Below are 16,138 nucleotides of genomic sequence, written 5' to 3'. Positions count from 1 at the left end.
AGTTGTATTAAACTATTAATACAACTATTAATAGTTGTATAACAGAAGAGGTGATGGTTATTTGATGTGAGAACACAGGCAATGATCAGAAAAATGATCTAAAATTTTTTGAGAAAAAATAAAAAGAGACTTAACTATGGAATGTTAACTCTTTTTGGTTCTATCTGCAAAAATTACAGTCACAATTTTACCTTCAGATATTATCTATAGTACAATGAATTTGTTGCTAACCTTATTCCTTCCAAATTCTTAAGCTTCTCCTCTCAATCAATTATATCTAATTTAATTACCAATAAAATAGACAATCTATGTCTGAACCAGTGATACCTATTCTTTTTAATTTTTATCCTCAGGTCACTTAAAAATCAGCTCTTCTGTCCCTGTCAATGGGTGGACTAAATGACTCTATGGTCAATGAGTTTGTGTTATTGGCCCTTTCTTGCTCTTGGGAGAAAAGGCTTTTTCTTATTTTGATATGTTCTTTGCTCTACTTAGGGGTCATCTTGGGAAACCTTTTTATTTTGATTTTAGTAATTTTTGATTCTCACTTACATTCTCCTATGTACTTCCTACTCGCCAACCTGTCCCTCATTGATGTGGGCCTTTCCTCTACCACAGTTCCCAAGATAATCACAGATCTCTTACATGAAGACAAAATAATATCTTTCCAAAGCTGTATGACACAGATATGTTTCATCCACACCATAGGAGGAGTGGAGATGGTGTTACTTATAGCCATGGCATTTGACAGGTGTACAGCAATATGCAAGCCTCTTCACTACTTGAAAATCATGAACCCTAAAATATGTGTTTCATTTGTAATCACTGGCTGGGTAATTGGAGTGATCCATGCTATGTCTCAATTTTTATTTGTTATAAAATTGCCATTCTGTGGGCCTAATGAAGTAGACAGCTTTTATTGTGACTTTCCTAAGATTATAAAACTCGCATGCACAGATGGAGCCAAGCTTGAGTTTGTTGTTACTGCCAACAGTGGCTTCATGAGCATGGGTACCTTCTTCCTGCTAATCCTTTCCTACTCCTTCATTTTGGTCACTGTCTGGAAACGTTCTTCAGGAGACTTGTCCAAGGCATTTGTCACTTTGTCGTCTCACATCACTGTGGTGTTTTTGTTTTTCACTCCATGCATGTTTCTCTATGTCTGGCCTTCTCCTCCACCATCACTTGATAAAAATCTGTTCATTGTTGACTTTGCTATTACGCCTGTGTTGAATCCTGCCATCTATACACTGAGGAACAAAGACATAAAGGTAGCAATAAAAAGATTGCTCAAAAAGATACTTTTTTCCAGATTTTGTTGACCACAGCATTTTTTTATTGTTTTTATTTTTTTTCTAAGAAAAATCACTTTATTTTTATTTTTTTTTAATTTATATTGGTTTTGCCATACATTGACATGAATCCACTACGGGTGTACATGCATTCCCAAACATGAACCCCTCTCCCACCTCCCTCCCCATAACATCTCTCTGGGTCATCACCGTGCACCAGCCCCAAGCATGCTGTATCCTGTGTCGGACATAGACTGGCAATTCGATTCTTACATGATAGTATACATGTTACAATGCCATTCTCCCAAATCATCCCACCCTCTCCCTTTCCCTCTGAGTCCAAAAGTCCATTATACACATCTGTGTCTCTTTTGCTGTCTTGCATACAGGGTCGTCATTGCCATCTTTCTAAATTCCATATATATGTGTTAGTATACTGTATTGGTGTTTTTCTTTCTGGCTTACTTCACTCTGTATAATCGGCTCCAGTTTCATCCATCTCATCAGAACTGATTCAAATGTATTCTTTTTAATGGCTGAGTAATACTCCATTGTGTATATGGACCACAGCTTTCTTATCCATTCATCTGCTGATGGACATCTAGGTTGTTTCCACATCCTGGCTATTATAAACAGTGCTGCGATGAACATTGGGGTACATGTGTCTCTTTCAATTCTGGTTTCCTCGGTGTGTATGCCCAGCAGGACCACAACATTTTTTGAAGCTTGAAAACTGTATATATCCAGCTGGCCCATCTCCACTTAGGCAACTCAGATTTATCATTCCCAGAATAGACTCATCATCTGCCATCTTATATCTGCTACTACTTTACCTGTGGAGTATAAGACCATTACCATCATGGGAAATGTAAATATATTATACTAAGAATTGATATCCTTACAGAGAACAGCATGATCTGACAAAGAAAATTTTGAATTTGGGGTTATTTTTCAAATAAAAAGATATAATGATATTGCTTCTGTTATTCATGAGGTGTAAAAAATAGCCTGTAAATGTGTTGTGATTAATGTTAAGAATCACCACATTGAATTGCTATATATGTAGTTGCAATGATTTTACTTATTATTTAAAAGAGACAAAATCTGAGAATGCAAGTAGTTTATTTGGAAAGGTTTCCTAGAACACAATTGTTCAGAAGTGGGAACATGAAACAACAAAGAGAAGATGCCAATAAATGGTATATTAACTGGTATCCTACTACTATACACAAGTGGGGAGAAATCCTGCTGTGACCCTCTAAAAAACTGTATAGATTCTATGACTTACAGTTGGCCCACCTGAGATGCAAGGAAGCTGTTTATTTCTATACTAGTATAGTTCTCATAGGGACTTTCCTGTAGCTCAAACGGTAAAGAATCTGGATGCAATGCAGGAGAACAGAGTTCAATCCCTGGGTCAGGAACATCCTCTGGAGAAGGGAATGGCAATCCACACCAGTATTCTTGCCTGGAGAATCCCGTGGACATAGAAGCCTGGTGGACTACAGTCTGTGGAGTTGCAAAGAGTCAGACATGACTGAGCAACTAACACACACGTAGCTCTGAGGCATTCACTCCATGGCATTTCTAGGCTTCCCCACACAGTGGGTTGAACAATTTGATAGCCAGGAAAATGTCTTCAGGTAGAAAGTTTCTGGAACTCATAGTGTTGCAGAAACCAGTAATTGAGAAACCAAGCACCACACTCAGAGAGTTGGAGAACTCAGGTTTATTACGCCAGCAGGCCCAGAGGAGCTAACACTCTAAGCTCTGAGCCCTGAACAAAGGGGTTACAGAGTTTTTATAGACAGACTATAGAGGGCGACAATAGATGTTAATAGGCTGGTTTGAACTAAGGGGCTTCACGTGCGTGGGAACAGCAGTCAAGACGGGGATGCCTGACCTTTACACGGACAGGCATGATTAAGCAGGTTTGCAGGGGCTGGGCAATAGCAAAAAGCAGGACAAGGGTGAGTAAGATAAGCTCCAGTTCCTAGTATTGTAAGCCCCCACTTTCTGAGACTACATGGATCTCCAGACTTTGCAAGGAGCAAGCTGAGTTAGAGGCAGAATGAGCAGGATGTTACATAAAATTTTAACTTTTCTTCTTCAATAATAGAGAACAATGTACATTCTTGGAAATATTAAGTGCAGAGGGACATGCATCAGGTGCTAAGAGCATCAGATGTCTTGCTTAGAGGCATTCACATCCCATGTAAGTTCACCCCATCATTAATTTTTTTTAACTTTTTTTTAATTTTAACTTTATTTTACTTTACAATACTGTATTGGTTTTGCCATACATTGACATGAATCCACCACGGGTGTACATGAGTTCCCAATCCTGAACCCCCCTCCCACCTCCCTCCACATCATCTCCCTGGATCATCCCCGTGCACCAGCCCCAAGCATCCTGTATCCTGTATCGAACATAGACTGGTCATTCGTTTCTTACATGATAGTATACATGTTTCAGTGCCATTCTCCCAAATCATCCCACCCTCTCCCTCTCCCTCAGAGTCCAAAAGTCCATTCTATACATCTGTGTCTCTTTTGCTGTCTCGCATACAGGGTTATCATTACCATCTTTCTAAATTCCGTATATATGTGTTAGTATACTGTATTGGTGTTTTTCTTTCTGGCTTACTTCACTCTGTATAATCGGTTCCAGTTTCATCCATCTCATTAGAACTGATTCAAATGTATTCTTTTTAATGGCTGAGTAATACTCCATTGTGTATATGTACCACAGCTTTCTTATCCATTCATCTGCTGATGGACATCTAGGTTGTTTCCATGTCTTGGCTATTATAAACACAAGAGTGTAAATGGAACAAGTGTTCATTTGTCTGTCATTGCACACGCACCTAGGATGATATTCTTCATCTTTTTAAAATTTATTTTTACTGAAGCATAGTTGATTTACAATGTTATATATCACTTTTAGTGTATAGCATAGCACTTCAGTATTTATGCAGATTACACTCTATTATAGGCTATTACAAGATATAATGGCTATAATTCCTTGTTCTGTACAGTATATTCTTATGGTTTATCTATTTTATACAAAGTAGTTTGTATCTGGTATCCATCAACTTCCTCCTCCACAACCGTTTCTAGATCATCCTTACATTTATCCATCACTTTTGCTAATCCAGATTACTTGCCCAGATCCATACCTTCCTACTTGAGCAGTCTAAGTCCAAGCCCATAATCTTCTCAGACTGTAAGTTCTACAGCTGCTCATTTAAAGTTATCATCCATTACTGTTGATGCAAGTGTAGCAGCAACTATATTTATTCATGATAATTAAGGTTAATTATCCCTAGAGTGATAGAAACTTGTTTCATTGTCTGATGATCTACTGACACAAGAAAATCAAAATGACCAGAGAGCTACCAAAATTTCAGGTTTATTGGAATGCTTTCTCTATCCTCAGAAGGAGCATTTTCCCAACCCTGTAGAGTTCAAAGTTGTAGGTTCAGAAACCTCAAGTTCTCCAATGAAGTGATGGTGAATAAAGCCACTTACTATCTACCCTTGGCTCCCACACCTATGCATTCTGGGGCACAATACTTTATACTAATGGTTCAAAGTTAAAGCGCAGAGTGCCATTTCCAAACTGGGACTAACTTGCATCTTAACCTATACCTTTAAAAAGCTATCCCCACATTCTAAGAGCTGACAGCTTCTGTTCACTGAAGCACCAATGGATCACTTGATTGTGTGCTCGTTTTTTCTTTCTTTCTTGTCAACATATTCCTTTGTCCTAAGAAATGTTATGAAGGACATTAAGCATCCTATGTGTTTTTGGATCACCTAATGGCCAAGGTCCGTCTAGTCAAGGCTATGGTTTTTCCAGTGGTCAGGTATGGATGTGCAAGTTGGACTGTGAAGAAAGCTGAACGCTAAAGAATTGATGCTTTTGAACTGTGGTGTTGGAGAAGACTCCTGAGAGTCCCTTGGACTGTAAGGAGATCCAACCAGTCCATTCTAAAGGAGATCAGTCCTGGGTTTTCTTTGGAAGGACTGATGCTGAAGCTGAAACTCCAATACTTTGGCCACCTGACGCAAAGAGTTGACTCATTAGAAAACACTCTGATGCTGGGAGGGATTGGGGGCAGGAGGAGAAGGGGACGACAGAGGATGAGATGGCTGGATGGCATCACCAACTCGACGGACATGAGTTCGGGTGAACTCCCGGAGTTGGTGATGGACAGGGAGCCCTGGCATGCTTCGACTCATGGGGTCACAAAGAGTCAGACACGACTGAGTGACTGAACCGAATGGCCAAGGTATTGCTGTAAGAGTAGTCAAAGTGATACCTCAAAAAGATATGTATACAAGAAAAACAATTTGTTGTTCTTCCAACATGGAAGGAATCCAATGTAAATATCTTGCCATTAAGTTGCTGATAAAATGACAATAGATGGAACCGTATCAAGCATTGAGCACTCATCCATGTGTGCTTCTGAAAGGTCAAACATTTAAGGGTGGTGATAGCTAGAATTGCCTTTATGAGAAGTAACTATGCTGAAAGAACTCATAGAAAGACTTCATCCTTGCCTTTTAAAAGTTCTTCATTCGTGGGCCATTATGTAAGCACTGGAGTACCTAATCGATGATGCCATCCAGACATCTCATCCTCTGTCGCCCCCTTTACCTCCTGCCCCCAATCCTTCCCAGCATCAGAGTCTTTTCCAGTGAGTCAACTTTTTGCATCAGGTGGCCAAAGTATTGGAGTTTCAGCTTCAACATCAGTCCTTACAATGAACACGCAGGACTGATCTCGTTTAGAATGGACTGGTTGGATCTCCTTGCAGTCCAAGGGACTCTCAAGAGTCTTCTCCAACACCACAGTTCGAAAGCATCAATTCTTCAGTGCTCAGCTTTCTTCACAGTCCAATTCTCACATCCATACATGATCACTGGAAAAACCATAGCCTTGACTAGACGGACCTTAGTCGGCAAAGTAATGTCTCTGCTTTTGAATATGCTATCTAGGTTGGTCATAACTGTTCTTCCAAGGAGTAAGCATCTTTTAATTTCATTGCTGCAGTCACCATCTGCAGTGATTTGGGAGCACAAAATAATAAATTCTGACATTGTTTCCACTGTTTCCCCATCCATTTGCCATGAAGTGATGGGACCGGATGCCATGATCTTCGTTTTCTGAATGTTGAGCTTTAAGCCAACTTTTTCACTCTCTCTTTCACTTTCATCAAGCTTTTTAGTTCCTCTTCACTTTCTGCCATAGGAGTGGTGTCATCTGCATATCTGAGGTTATTGATATTTCTCCTGGCAACCTTGATTCCAGCTTGTGCTTCTTCCAGCCCAGCGTTTCTCATGATGTACTCTGCATAGAAGTTAAATAAGCAGGGTGACAATATACAGCCTTGACGTACTCTATTCCTTTTCCTATTTGGAACCAGTCTGTTGTTCCATGTCCAGTTCTAACTGTTGCTTCCTGACCTGCATATACGTTTCTCAAGAGGCAGGTCAGGTTGTCTGGTATTCCCATCTCTTGAAGAATTTTCCATAGTTTATTATGATCCACACAGTCAAAGGCTTTGGCATAGTCAATAAAGCAGAAATAGATGTTTTTCTAGAACTCTCTTTTTTGATGATCCAGCGGATGTTGGCAATTTGATCTCTGGTTCCTCTGCCTTTTCGAAATCCAGCTTGAACTTCTGGAAGTTCATGGTTCATGTATTACTAGTGCCAAAAATCATAATAACACTTTACCTCTAATATCACATATATGCATACTTCATTCCCTCCATAAATCTGTGTTCTTTTTCATTTTCTTGGCTCTCTTTCTCCTCTGTTGCTCTCCTTCCATTTTCTTTTCATTTTTATTGCAAACATGTGGCCAATTTAGAAAAATATAAAATATATTCAAAATTTTAATATCAAAATGACATTCAGTATCCAAAGTTATCAAGATATGTTATTGTATATGTGAACATATTTTTGCAATATAAACATATCAAGAGCACATCACAAAAAACACTCATTTGTAATCAGTCTTTGTCACAATAATTTAGTGGACATGACAACAAAACTATATTTGCATCTATGATAATGGCCATATTTATTTTGGTACCAATCTTATCAACTTCCCCTTTCTGTAAACCTTTTCATAACTTATCTCTTTTAATATACTTCTATTTTTTCTCTTTAGATTGGATAATGAATGGATTCAAATATGTCTTATAGATAGACATCTATAATCATTCTGTTTATATGAAGTGATGATAGATACTCTCCTGTATTTAAAAGTTGTTGGTAGCAATTTCACTTACCTGCAAACAGCATTTTAGCAGAACAAAGCTTCAAATACTTGAAGACAAGCTGTCATGACCTTTATGGTCTGTAGTTTTTACATTTTCTTAGTTTATCATGACTAAATATTTTGTTTCAGTGAAGACATCATTATTTCTCAGTTTCATATTTGAATTGCCAGTCATTAATCCTATAACACAGTGCTCAAAACACAAAATCTCTCTCAATCCTAATAAAGTATTGAAAAATCCTCTTTTTGAGTCTTTTGAAAATCCTTCTTTGCAATTTTGAGTTTCTCTTGATTTAAAGTGTGTTGTAATTCTCCAAGTGTCAGAAACAATCTGAGAAGTAAACCTTTTAATTTCATGCTACCATCCTACATGCAACATTCATGCCTTCATTAGTTGGTAACTAGTCTATGTGTGATTAATGCCTGGGAGTTCTCAAGTGTGAAGTAAAAGAAAAATAGAGAGTACATTCTCCTAGAGTGTGTGTGTGAACAAATATGATTTGCTTGAACACTCCAAATATACCTGATTATTCATGATATGTAAGATGTTATATTAAATAAATATGAATAACATGGAAGGAGTTGGAATTATTGCACAATAAGCTTGGTAAAGTAGCTCTCTGCTAGGAATATGTTACTCATTTTTCCTAATTCCTCCACCTTACCTGCCATGTTTCCACATAATTTCTTTGTCGCCCTGGCCTAACTTTTTATTATCTCATTTCTCCTATTCACTTATCATCATTCTTTCAGCTCCCTTATCTGTAAGTCTTCTCACTTCATATTTTGGCATTTATAATATGTTTTCCACAGATTCATTGATGAACAAATAATGTATTAATTTTGGTACTCACATTTCTCATTTCTTTCTTATTTTCTACCTTCAGACTATTTCATCTTCTTCTCTACTGATTGAGTCAATGGATGGAGTAAATGACTCTGTGGTATCTGAATTTGTACTAATCGGACTTTCAAATTCATGGAAAATGCAACTTTTTATTTTTATTTTTTTGGTTCTCCTTTGTGTTCTACATGGGAATTATCCTGGGAAACTTCTTTGTTGTGTTCACAGTAATTATTGACTCTCATTTACACTCCCCTGTGTACTTCCTGTTGGCCAACCTCTCTATTGATCTAGGTCTTTCCTCTACCACGGTACCCAAAATGATCTTTGATCTTTTCACTAACTGTAACATCATTTCTTTCCCAAAATGTATGACACAGATATTTTTTTAATTCATGTCATGGGTGGAGTTGAGATGGTGCTGCTCACAGCCATGGCATTTGACAGGTATACTGCAATCTGTAAGCCTCTCCACTACCTGACAATTATGAGCTCCAAAATGTGTGTTTCATTTGTAGTGGTTGCCTGGATAGTGGGGATAATCCATGCTGTATCTCATGTTTGTTTGTTTTTGTCATAAACTTGCCTTTTTGTGGTCTCAATAAAATAAACAGTTTTTTATTGTGATTTGCCTCGGGTCATGAAACTTGCTTGTGTAGACACTTACAAGCTAGAGTTTGTAATTATTGTTAATAGTGGGTTTATTCCCATGGCTGCCTTCTTCTCTTTAATTATATTCTACATTTTCATTTTGGTCACGGTCTGGAAAGCTTCAGGAGACTTATCCAAAGCGTTTGTCACACTGTCAGCTCACATCACTGTAATAATTTTGTTTTTTATGCCATATATGTTTCTCTATGTGTGGCCTTTCCCTGCAACATCACTGGATAAGTATTTGTTTATTGATGCCTTTGCCATCACCCTTGTCTTGAATCCTGCCATTTATACATTAAGAAACAAGGATATGAGAATTTCCATGAGAAGACTAGGCAAACGGATTCTAGGCTCTAGCAGGATCTTATAATGAATGGAGCAAATCTAGAGTACAAGATACTTCAGGCTCACCAAAAACACTGAGAGTCATGTGACTATCATCATTACTATGGTAAGAATTACTATTTTGAATGATAGTTCAACAAAGGTACACCTGTAGAAATTGATGTGTCAAGTCAGAGTTGACTTTATTTTGCCAATCACAGAGAATAAATTGACTTCATCTACTTTCATGGAGAAGAGAGATGAGAAGAGAAAACTGAGCTGATTTCCAGGTGTAAACTTAACATTCAAATTCCATTTTCTGTGTGACATTTCTTACGTCTTTCTTTACTAGGTGTGATTACTGTCAATGACAAATAAATATCTCAAAAAGTACTAGAAATTTCTCATAGCAAAATAATGGATTAAATAGATTAAATGTAAGATGCTAAAGCTGAAACTCCAGTACTTTGGCCACCTCATGCGAAGAGTTGACTCATTGGAAAAGACTTTGATGCTGGGAGGGATTGGGGGCAGGAGAAGAAGGGGAAGACAGAGGATGAGATGGCTGAATGGAATCACTGACTCAATGGACGTGAGTCTGAGTGAACTCCAGGAGTTGGTGATGAACAGGGAGGCCTGGCGTGCTGCGATTCATGGGGTCGCAAAGAGTAGGACACGACTGAGCGACTGAACTGAACTGAAGTTTAATTATAAATAAAGTATATTTTTAAATTTTTCTATCTCAATTTTAGTTTGATTTAAAATAAGAATAAAATCAGCTATGTATTTCCTATGTTAAGCCTTGAGCTCAACACTTGACTATACTTTGAGTTTTTTAGTTTAGGATGCTATTTCAGTTTTGAGTTTAGACTTGAATGAGATTTGAGTGACTGCAGGTAGAAAATTTTTTTAACACTATCAATACTTTAGATAAATACAGACCAAAGATTTTTGGACTCTTACTTTTCTGTCATTCTGAAAATGAATGTCTTCTAATATTCAATCAGCCTAGTTTATTGTTTTTGAAAAGCATAGCCATAATAGCTGTTTCACAAGATAATAATCACCCAAAGATGGCATTTAGGGGTCCTGGTTTCCTTGAATATGTTTTCTTATCTATCAGACTATCCTCTCCCACAAGAGTTTATGTATCTTAGTTTGATAGCCTTGGATAAATGGAAAGCCAAAAATGTTGAGGCATAATCAATTTAAATGAGGATTTCTACATCTGGATTCCTCATTTTAATAGATGAGGTTTTGTTGAAGATACACATAACTTTTTTTTCATCTCCTATTGCTCTGGAAATAAAATCTGCTCAATTAAAAGAATTGAAAGCTTATTTTTTGTCCTGTGTTTTTTCAGGAATCTACAATTACATCTTTGACTTTCTCTGTATAAATAAATCAATAATACTTCCTTTTAATTTTTTTTATTCATCTGTACAGGAATTATTTTTTTACTTAATTATTGCTGACAACTCCTTCCTTTAAATACTCTATTGGGCCTCTGAAACACTACAATCTCCTGGTTTTCCTCCTACACCTTGGGTAATTCCTTCCCAGTATCTGTTTGTTGCTTTTCCCTCATTTGCTCAACCAACAAACTTAGGATTCCTCAGAATTGCATCTTTGGCCTATTCTCACTTTGTATTCTGTCCCTAGATGACATCCATTCCCACGGTTTTAATTACTATGCTTAGCTTTTAGCTTGGGGCTCTCAAAGCCAGGTTACTAGTTCTTAAGTTCCTAATCCACAAATCTATCTTCTTACTTGGATGCTTCACAGACAATGCACACTCAGCAGGTCTACAACTAACTGGTCTCCTTTTTCTCACACACTTTCTTTCAGAGTCACAGTAAATGGGTTAAACACTCAGTCGCTCAACTCAAAATTTGGTGTAGTAATAGACTGTCTATGAAAGAGACATGTGGACTCACTTATAGAAGAAGGAAAACTGGTTTAAAAGCTTTATAAATAGCTGAGGAAAGGAGAGAATCAAAAGGCAAGGCAGAAAGGCGAAGATATACCCAACTGAATACAGAGTTCCAGAGAATGGCAAGGAGAGATAAGAAGGCCTTCTTAAGTGAAGATTGCAAAGACATAGAGGAAAACTATAGAATGGGAAAGAGTAGAGATCTCTATAAGCAAACCGGAATATGAAAGGGAACATTTCATGAAAGGATGTATACAATAAAGGACAGAAACAGTAAGGACTTAACAGAAGCAGAAGAGATTAAAAGAGGTGGCAAGTATACACAGAAAAACTAGACAAGAAAGATCTTAATACCCAGATAAGTATGAAGATGTGGTCACTCACCTACAGACAGACATCCTAGAGTATAAAGTCAACTGGGTCTTAGGAAGCATTACTTAAACAAAGCTAGTGGTGGTGATAGAATTCCAGCTGAGCTATTTCTAATTCTAAAAGATGATGATGTTAAAGTGCTGCACTCAATATGCCAGCCAGCTTGGAAAACTCAGTAGTGGACATAGGGCTGGAAAAAGTCAGTTTTCATTCCAATGCCAAGAAAGGCAATGCCAAAGAATGTCCAAACTACCATACATTTGCACTCATATCACATGCTAGCAAAGTAATGCTCAAAATCTTTCAAGCTAGAGTTCAGCATTATGTGAACTGAGATGCACAAGCTGAGTTTTAAAGAGACAGAGGAGCCAAAAATCAAATTGCCAATATTTCCTGGATCATGGCAAAATCAAGAGAGTTCCAGAAAAGCATCTACTTCTGCTTCATTGACCAAAGACTTTGACTCTGGATCACAACAAACTGAAAAATTCTTAAAGAGATAGAGTACCAGACCACCTTACCTGTCTCCTGAGGAACCTGTATGAAGGTCAAGAAACAAGTTTTAGAACCAGACATGGAACAATGAACTGGTTCCAAATTGGGATAGGACTATATAGTCACCTTTTGGTCCCAAGTTGGGACAAGACTGTATATTGTCATCGTACTTATTTAACTTACATTCAGAATAAATCATGTGAAATACCAGGCTGAGTGAATCACAAGCAAGAATAAAGACTGCCAGGAGAAGTATCAGCAACCTCAGATATACAGATGATACACTCTAATAACAGAAAGAGAAGAGGAAGTGAAGACCCTCTTGATGAGGGTGAAAGAGGAGAGTGAAAAAGTTGGCATAAAACTCAACATTCAAAAGACTAAGATCATGGCATCCAGTCCCATCACTTCATGGCAAACAGAAGGGGGAGGAGTGGAAGCAGTAACAGATTTTATATTTGGGGGCTCAAAAATCACTATGGACAGAGATTGCAGACATGAAATTAAAAGATGCTTGCTTCTTGGAAGAAAAGCTATGACAAACATCAGTTCAGTTCAGCTCAGTTCAGTAGCACAGTCATGACTGACTCTTTGCGACCCCATGTATCACAGCATGCCAGGCCTCCCTGTCCATCACCAACTCCCAGAGTTCACTCAAACTCATGTGCATCGAGTCGGCAATGCCATCCAACCATCTCAACCTCTGTCATCTCCTTCTTCTCCTGCCCCCAATCCCTCCCAGCATCAGGGTCTTTTCCAATGAGTCAAATCTTCACATGAGGTGGCCAAAGTATTGGAGTTTCAGCCTCAGCATCAGTCCTTCCAATGAACACTCAAGACTGGTCTCCTTTAGGATGGACTTGTTGCATCTCCTTGCAGTCCAAGGGACATGAAAGAGTCTTCTCCAACACCACAGTTCAAAAGCATCAATTCTTTGGCACTCAGCTTTCTTCACAGTCCAACTCTCACATCCATACATGACGACTGGAAAAACCATAGCCTTGACTAGACAGACCTTTGTTGGTAAAGTAATATCTCTGCTTTTTAATATGCCTTCTAGCTTGGTCATAACTTTCCTTCCAAGGAGTAAGCAACTTATAATTTTATGGCTGCAATCACCGTCTGCAGTGGTTTTGGAGCCCCCCAAAATAAAGTCTGATACTGTTTCCACTGTTTCCCCTTCTATTTCCCATGAAGTGATGGGACCGGATGCCATGATCTTCGTTTTCTGAATGTTGAGCTTTAAGCCAACTTTTTCACTCTCCTCTTTCACTTTCATCAAGAGGCTTTTTAGTTCCTCTTCACTTTCTGACATGAGGGTGGTGTCATCTGCATATCTGAGGTTATTGATATTTCTCCCAGCAATCTTGATTTCAGCTTGTGCTTCTACCAGCCCAGCCTTTCTCATGACGTACTCTGCATAGAAGTTAAATAAGCAGGGTGATAATATACAGCCTTGACGTACTCCTTTTCCTATTTGGAACCAGTCTGTTGTTCCATGTCCAGTTCTAACTGTTGTGTCTTGACCTTCATACATATTTCTCAGGAGACAGGTCATGTGGCCTGGTATTCCCATCTCTTTCAGAATTTTCCACAGTTTATTGTGATTCACACAGAAGATATTGAGAAGAGGTGTCAAGAATATACAGAAGAACTGTACAAAAAAGATCTTCATGACCCAGATAATCACAATGGTGTGATCACTCACCTAGAGCCAGACATCCTGGAATGCGAAGTCAAGTGGGCCTTAGCAAGCATCACTATGAACAAAGTGATCCACACTATGCCACTTGACTCAGCATAGTCAATAAAGCAGAAATAGATGTTTTTCTGGAACTCTCTTCCATTTTCCATGATCCAGCAGATGTTGGCAATTTGATCTTTGGTTGCTCTGCCTTTTCTAAAACCAGCTTGAACATCTGGAAGTTCATGGTTCACGTATTGCTTGCTGAAGCCTGGCTTGGAGAATTTTGAACATTACTTTACTAGCGTGTGAGATGAGTGCAATTGTGCAGTAGTTTGAACATTCTTTCACATTGCCTTTCTTCGAGATTGGAATGAAAACTGACCTTTCCGGTACTGTGGGCACTGCTGAGTTTTCCAAATTTGCTGCCATATTGAGTGCAGCACTTTCACAGCATCATCTTTCAGGATTTGAAACAGCTCAACTGGAATTCCTTCACCTCCACTAGCTTTGTTCATAGTGATGCTTTCTAAGGCCCACTTGACTTTGCATTCCAGGATGTCTGGCTCTAGGTGAATGATCACACCATCATGATTATCTGGGTCATGAAGATCTTTTTTGTACAGTTCTTCTGTATATTCTTGACACCTCTTTTCAATATCTTCTGCTTCTGTTAGGTCCATACCACTTCTGTCCTTTATCGAGCCCATCTTTGCATGAAATGTTCCCTTGGTATCTCTAGTTTTCTTGAAGAGATCTCTAGTCTTTCCCATTCTGTTGTTTTCCTCTATTTCTCTGCATTGACTGCAGAGGAAGGCTTTCTTATCTCTCCTTGCTATTCTTTGGAACTCTGCATTCACATGGGAATATCCTTCCTTTTCTCCTTCGCTTTTCGCTTCTCTTCCTTTCACAGCTATTTGTAATGCCTCCTCAGACAGCCATTTTGCTTTTTTATATTTCTTTTCCATGGGGATGGTCTTGGTCCCTGTCTCCTGTACAATGTCATGGACCAGCATCCATAGCTCATCAGGTACTCTATCAGATCTAGTCCCTTAAATCTATCTCTCACTTCTACTATATAATCATAAAGGATTTGATTTAGGTCATAACTGAATGGTCTAGTGTTTTCCCTACTTTCTTCAATTATGTCTGAATTTGGCAACAAGGAGTTCATGATCTGAGCCACAGTCAGCACCTGATCTTGTTTTGGCTGACTGTATAGAGCTTCTCCATCTTTGGCTGCAAAGAACATAATCAATCTGATTTCAGTGTTGACCGTCTGGTGATGTCCATGTGTAGAGTCTTCTCTTGTGTTGTTGGAAGAGGGTGTTTGCTATGACCAGTGTGTTCTCTTGGCAAAACTTTGTTAGGCTTTGCCATTCTTCATTTTGTATTCCAAGGCCAAATTTGCCTGTTACTCCAGGTGTTTCTTGACTTCCTACTTTTGCCTTCCATGCCCCTATAATGAAAAGTACATATTTTTTGGATGTTAGTTCTAAAAGGTCTTGTAGATATTCATAGAACCATTCAACATCAGCTTCTTCAGTGTTACTGGTTGGGGCATAGGCTTAGATCACTGTGACAAACATAGGCAGTCTTTTAAAAAGTAGAGACCTCACTACCAACAAAGGTCCATATAGTCAAAACTATGGTTTTTCCAGTAGGCATGTACAGATGTGTGAGTTGGTCATGAAGAAGGCTGAACACCAAAGAAATGATGTTTTTGAACTGTGGTGCTGGAGAGGGCACTTGAGTGTCCCTTGGACTGCAAGGAGATCAAACCAATCAATCCTAAAGAAAATCAACACTGAATATTCATTAAAACAACTTCTACTGAAGTTGACACTCCAGTACTTTCACCACCTGATACGAAGAGCTGATTCATTGGAAAAGACCATGAGGTTAGGAAAAAGTGAAGACAAAAGAAGGGGGCAATGGAGGATGAGATGATTAGGTAGTATTACCAACTCAGAAGACATGAATTTGAGCAGACATCGGGCAATAGTGGAGGGCAGTGGAGGCTGATGTGCTACAGGCCATGCGGATGCAGGCAGACATGACTTAGTTATTTAACAACAACAGCCTTGTAATCCACAGTGGATTAGTCCAGGATTCCCCCACAGACAAAAAAAAATCTGAAGATGCTCAAATTCCTTATACAAAGTCATATAGTTGTATAAGGGATTTGCATACAATGTACACAAGTGTGGGAAGGCCTTCTGAGACAAGAAATGTTTCCTATGA

At 38.6% G+C, this 16,138-nt stretch overlaps 1 protein-coding gene and 1 pseudogene across 1 annotated transcript; both read left to right on the top strand.

Annotated features, from left to right (window-relative positions):
• LOC102187052 (olfactory receptor 4F15-like) lies at positions 387 to 1,322 on the top strand. The gene has a single exon (XM_005685435.2). The coding sequence runs from the start codon at positions 387 to 389 to the stop codon at positions 1,320 to 1,322; it is 936 nt and encodes a 311-aa protein (XP_005685492.1).
• On the top strand, positions 8,508 to 9,455 carry LOC102186694 (annotated as a pseudogene).

Source organism: Capra hircus, chromosome 10, assembly GCF_001704415.2.
Source record: "Capra hircus breed San Clemente chromosome 10, ASM170441v1, whole genome shotgun sequence".
NCBI lineage: Eukaryota > Metazoa > Chordata > Mammalia > Artiodactyla > Bovidae > Capra > Capra hircus.
Note: the sequence above shows the minus strand (reverse complement) of the source record. Positions and strands in the feature narration are given on the sequence as shown.